Consider the following 6,222-nt stretch of genomic DNA (forward strand, 5'->3'; position numbering starts at 1 on the left):
TGAGGCTTAAGTTAAAAACCTGAAAAACGTAGGGTATGTAGCAACCTTTGCAACAGTGGTAATATTAATGGAAATTTTTAAAGATTAAATTAGGCAAGCATTTGTAAGGAATGATATGGAAAATTGATCATTCTCCTTTGGGATGCGAGCAACACTAGGCTATCTTTAAAGGTTCTTCTTTCCTCATTGCTGCCCCCCTGTGTGTTTCCGTGGTCATCACACAACCATCATCATATTATCAAGGATTAACAGCATTTGGATGCACAGAACCTGTCTTTAGAGTGATGTTCGCAGACCTTGGAGTCAAGATCTGCTCTTTTTCTCTCCCAAGCTTGAAAGCTCTCTCCAGTTTAAGACTGTTTTCAAAATACTGAGTGAAGTAGAAATTAAATGCACACACTGGAACATGCATAGAATTGTGTTAAAAACAATGCAATGCAATAGTTGTACACTGGCTAGAAATCTCTGAAGTGTTCTGATGAAGACTCAACTTATTTCTAAGAAATAAAGTCTTTGGGGCCAAAATCAACATGATGTTCCAATCAAATCTAAGTTGTTTTTGTTTTTTTTTTTTTTTGTAATTGATGTATTGAAAAATGCTGGAGAAGGAAATCGGGACAGAAATGAAAACCCATTCAGGGAGTCAGTGGTATAGATTGTCACCACGCAATCTGAATATGGTAACTGCAGCTCATATTCAGAACAAGCGAGTCAAAAGTCACACACTCCCTGGGATAGGGAAGGGTCTTTCTCCTTCAACAGGCTCAGGCAAGAAGCTCTCACTGTATTTTGAGCTAAGACACAGTGAGCAGAATGCAGCTTTTCTGACAGATAAAGCAAGACAAAAGGATCTAGTGCAGCAACTTCTTGGCAGTGTCTTGCTCCTAAGCCCCCTTCTTCAACTCTTCTTTCTTCTGGAGACGGGAAGGCAAAGCATGTCCTGTCCCTGGAAGCCCACACTGTACCCTGCTTGTCCACGGGAAGAGACAGAACCTGCCATTTGTCTCCAAAGACATTTATGCACAGAGATGAGTGGAGCAGTGGATCATGGAAGCATAAGCTGCAGCAGACATGATTTAGAATCAGTTCTTTTCTTGTCCATGCTGACAAAATAAAACCAGCAATTCCTTACTTCACAGAAATTCTCCTAAAGCAGTAGCTGCTCCCAGTATCTGTCAAGTCTTTAATATCACAGGCGAACAGACACAGCCAGAAGAACATTTCCTCTGACTGCTCTGAACTGCACAGGCAGGCACAGGCAGCTCTCAGTGCAATTAAATATACACAGCACCACTTGGTGGTGAAAGCAGAATCACCATTGACATTAGTTTTGTTTTATAACCCCTTGAACTAGGTCTGGTCTGTCTGTCCTCACTTGCCAAATACCATGCCGATGCCTTCGCTATAAGAAAGTGGAGCTACCGAGCAAAAGAAGTCCAAGAGAGATGAACCTCAAAGCCAGGAGAACCAAAGGCTGCTGAGCACCACACAGATGCAGCCACTTGGAGGAGCTTCCAGAATTCTACAGCATTTTATCACATGCTTTCTGGTGACACAGCCTGAAGATATGTTTAAACACATGACCCAGCTTAGTATCTGCCTGTCCCCAAAGAAGAGCAACATCAGCTCACAACTGGTGTTTTCTACAGATCTGGGCCATAAACAAACGTGCCAGACACAGAAAAACTAAAGACTTAGAGCAGCTGAAATAGAATTATTATTTTTCCATTCCATCAACCAGTTATGAAACTACCTATGGCCTGTGCACTTACAGAACAGAACACAATAACTAACAAAAAGAAAGGCTTTTATTCAGAATAGATCAGTGCGTCTTTACAAAAAGTCATGAGTTAAACACACAAAGTCAGTGTTATTGTTAGCAACGCACCTTCCCTGAAGAGGAACTCCTCATCTTTTATCAAATGTCAACTGCAAGAGTGTGTAAACAAAACAAAACAATCCACACCAAAATCCACCCACACCCCAAAAGCTCTATTTAGATTATACATCTATATAACATGTCTTCATAGATGATAACTGTTGAATTCATACTTCAGGTCCTTCTCCTCCAGGAACCAGCTATAAAAGATAAACACAATATTCTGTTAGTGCCACACATTTGAGTTCTACAAATCCATATGCAACAGTTCTTGTTTTACAACATTTTAGCAGATGGAGACGTCAGGGTTGACCACAAAAGCGTTTTTATATGCAATATTATCTTTCTCTCCCAACAGATGAAGTCAGGTACTGCCAGACAAGTACATACTAAAAAGAATCTCCAAAACACAAAGAATGTTTAACAAAACAGAAATTAGTTCCTAGAGAACAAACATTTTGGCTTTTGTCTTTGTTATTCAATTTAAGGAAACAATTCTGTCTAGAAACGCTACAGTTGATTTCTAAGAGGACAAAGAACATGCTTCCTTTCATGAAGCATTTCTCCAGTCACTCATTCTTCCCCAGACTGGCACTAGACTGGGAAGGTGGTTTCCTCTTGTCAACTTCTAGTGCTACGCACAGTCCAACAAGTAATAGAGCCTGAACCCTTCTACAGGCAGCAGGGAGCCAGGCAGCATTGCACTTTCCTGTGAAGAAAGTAAAGAACTGACCAACAGGAAAATAAATACAAAAGAAAAACACAGATAAGGGACAAAAAGGAGAGCCACTCCTTTCACTGACATATTCCTAATAAATAGCTGAACACTTCTAGAGACAAAGAGCTGAGCTGCCCTTGGGACTGATCTAAGAAAAAGACTAAAGCACGGGTTTCCATGTGTAAAAACGTGCCCTCAAAAGACACAAGATCTAATACAGAAACATGTTGATGTCTTGCTGAAAATTTGCACTCTTATGAATCACCACCTTCTGCTTCAAGGACAGCACACCACCAGCTCCACTGGATGGGAATAACTATTCCCCATACAAGAAACCAGAACATGCACCATCCCTTAAGGATGAAGAACAACAAGCAGAGCAGAAAGAGGCTTCAACATTAAGTCAAGATGGCACTTGTTCAGACACACAGTGATGAGGTGCAAGGTGGACAAGACAGCAAAATGGAGATTATTCCTTCCTCATTCGCACACAACTGCCTTAGACTGAAGTCAGTCTTACTCGTCCCACAAAATTAGGAATGCCCTCATGCAGGAATCTCAGAGTTTGCAGCCATCTACGCAGACAAGCAAAAAACTACTGTGGGTCTGTACTTCTGGTACTTAGGAAGTTGCAAAATTCAGCTTGAGGATGGATAATCACAAGATTTAACTACTGGTTCAGAACTGATCTACATACATCAGCACATGATAAACTAGATATTGGAACGCTTCCGAATCGGTATAATCCAACAGACGTCCAGATTTTCTTTCTGGAGTACGTCAAGGTACAACTCTCTGGCCATCACATGCTGTCATAATTGCCAAATGACTTGATGAGCTCATAAACATCCAAACTGCTGCAAATACAACTATACATACGACAATGGATGAAATGCAGATGTATCCCATCCTACACTGTTATGTAGGCAAACACTCATGAACTGTAGGAACCGGCCTACAGACTGCGCAACAAAGCCAGTGGTTCCCTTGCACACCTGAAGACCAGAAAAGCATCCACCAAAATAAAGTTAGGGCCAAGCTCTCTTCATGGTTTGGGGTTGTTTGTTTGTTTGTTTGTTTTTTTGTTGTTGGTTTTTGTTTGTTTTTGTTGTTGTTGTTGTTGTTGTTTTTAACTGTAACATTGTACCGAGTAAGGCAGTCAGATCACTTTTCTGGCCCCACTCACACATCGATATTCCCCAGAAGCTACCCAAAAGCAGCTTATGGAACAGACCTGTCTGGAAAGCTCAGCTTGAAGTATTTGAACTAAATTACTGATTGGTTTACAGGCAGAGAAAATAAATGCATGCAGCATTTGAACAACGATGACTTACCATTGTTATGTTATTTCCATTGAGCAAAATCTGGTCTAGCTTTGTGATTCTTCTGCCCTCGGGTGTAATCTCACTGAAGTAGCATTAGAAAAAGGCAATAAGAACAAATAACCAGGGACAATGACTGCAGTCTTGATTACAGAACTAACATAAATCTCTGTATTAAGATGATATTTGCTGGAACTAACAAATACATTAGCCACGTTGCAGTGTAATCTTGATAAATTGGCCACACAGGTCAAGAAAGCTACCTGGCAACCAAAAAGACCCATTGCACTCTTCTGTTCAGCACATCAAGATTTGCCCTCTAAATCTCAGCAATTTCTTGAATACCACCATTAATCAAAAGATGTTTCAAATAGCAACATGGTGTGACAAAGTTATAAATCCTTATCCTTAAGTCCACTAATTTCTTTAATCTTTGCCTAGACCTTAAGGAAATGTAAAACCAAACTAACTACTGAGCAGTTCAACACACAACCCCCGCAAAATAAAGGCTACCAATTCGGAACCTGATTGCAATTATAAATCATACAACTGCTACTCTGTGGCGCGGCTGCCCTGAGCCCATCACCCCTAGAGATGAAGTCCAAGGGAGAAACTACTCAGCTGGCAAATATTCTAAAAACACAAACAGGTTTTGCTTATAGATCTTACAGCAAGTTTTTCTCAGGAAACAAAAAATTAAACAGTAACAACAAGCAGAAATAATACTTACAATTCTGTAACATCTTCTAGTACCATATCTGAAAATGCACTTTCAAGGAAAATAAGGCCTGGCATTTTAAAATCAAAGCATCTGACGGTATTTTCATTTTATACCAAACTGTGAATTTATGTGTAAAATAAAAGTATCAGAATAATACACTCGATTCATACAAAAGGGCTCTACCCAGTGAATTCAAACCTCTCAAAAGCGATAAGGGAACGGAGCCAAAGCATAAAGTGGACGGCCTTAAACATTTCCATCCAAGGATACTGACAAAGTCATCAAACCCTAGAAGTGTTCCAACAATTTCTTTATCGCTCTTCATCACAATGTGGATGCGTGAACCTATGCATTTGTCCACGAGTTCTGTAAACAGAATAAAACGAAAGGCACAACACATTATTTTATAGAACATACATTTCTTTGAACAAAAAACCCGTGACATTGCGATGGCAAAAAAAAGGAACTGCCACAAACGATGGCTTTAAAAAAACAAAGACACGAGAGACACCGGGAGGACCCGCCCGCCCCGCCGGCCCCCCGGCTCGGCCCGGTGCAGATGTTCCCGCACCGGCCGACACCGCCGGACCCGGCCGCGCCACCCACGCGTGCCCACAAGCGGCCTCGCCCTCTCCGCCCGCCCGCCGGGCACCAGATGGGCCCCAGCGCAGCCCCGCCCGGGCACCGGGACAGCGCGGAGGCGCCGCGGCGCCGGTTACCGAGCGGCAGCAGCTGAGACGGGTTGGTGGTCGCAGTGGCCGCCATGTTGGACACAGACCCGACCAATCGCTACCGCCTCCCGCAAAGACCGACCCAGCAGCCCCGACGAGCAGATGGCAGAGCCGTCGCTCCTCCACCTCGGCCCCGCCTCCCGGCCCCGCCCCGTGTGCCGGTAAAGGCGGGAACGAGCAGGAGTCGCGCGGTTTGGCTGCTCCCGAGAGAGAGTTGGAGGGAAAACTCTTCCCGCCCCTGTCCCTTCTTCTCCAGCCGCGCAGCCTCCTGGAGCTGCCGCCGCTGCAGCCGCTGCCGACAGCCCGGTGCCCCGATGTGCCACCCACCCTTACATGGGGCTTTTTATTGTGCGCGGAGACTTTTCAGTGCTGCGTGTCACAGCTATTTTATGTGCTGATTTTCTTTCCACCCTATTGTCTCATTAATTCACAAGAGGGCTGTTACAAGAAGGCTTTTTGGAAACGCTTGAACATCCATAGAAATGGCTTGGAGCCAAAAAAGGCACTGTCTCTTCAAACACGTTTTGCATTCTTAACACTACAGCACTGAAGAAAATCGGTATTTCGACTTCTACAGCCATTGCACATTCTGTGGCGGGGCAGAGTCCAGAAGAACTGAGCCTTCATAAGCTCTGTCCTCTGCCTCGAAGGGTGACACTCCCTCCAGAAACGCCCCCACCTCTCAGAGGAGGGACAGCTGCTGGTGTCACGGGGCGCCGGCTGGGCTCTCAAACGAGCTGAGTTCCCAGGTCACTCCGAACACTTGGACTTTCTGCTCCTGAAGTGAAATACAACTTTTGCAACCACCTGATGCCGCTGCCCCGCTGGGCTGGGCACAGGAGCCCTTCGCC

General features: G+C 44.1%; 1 protein-coding gene across 3 annotated transcripts; it reads right to left on the reverse strand.

The window, feature by feature from the left end:
• Positions 1–1,790: 1,790 nt before the first annotated feature.
• LSM5 (LSM5 homolog, U6 small nuclear RNA and mRNA degradation associated) lies at positions 1,791–5,440 on the reverse strand. Of its 3 annotated transcripts, XM_080339068.1 has the most exons (5): positions 5,360–5,440; positions 4,911–5,006; positions 4,650–4,677; positions 3,932–4,004; positions 1,791–2,079 (listed from the first exon to the last, which is right to left on the reverse strand). In XM_080339068.1, the coding sequence occupies exons 1-5, from the start codon at positions 5,403–5,405 to the stop codon at positions 2,047–2,049; spliced, it is 276 nt and encodes a 91-aa protein (XP_080195194.1). In that variant the 5' UTR covers positions 5,406–5,440; the 3' UTR covers positions 1,791–2,046. The 3 variants fall into 3 exon arrangements, with proteins under 3 accessions (XP_080195194.1, XP_080195192.1, XP_080195193.1); XM_080339066.1 differs by lacking the exon at positions 5,360–5,440 and having other exon boundaries at positions 4,911–5,249; XM_080339067.1 differs by lacking the exon at positions 1,791–2,079 and having other exon boundaries at positions 3,518–4,004.
• Between the last annotated feature and the right edge of the window lie 782 nt (positions 5,441–6,222).

This window comes from Nesoenas mayeri (assembly GCF_963082525.1).
Source record: "Nesoenas mayeri genome assembly, chromosome: 2".
Taxonomy (NCBI): domain Eukaryota; kingdom Metazoa; phylum Chordata; class Aves; order Columbiformes; family Columbidae; genus Nesoenas; species Nesoenas mayeri.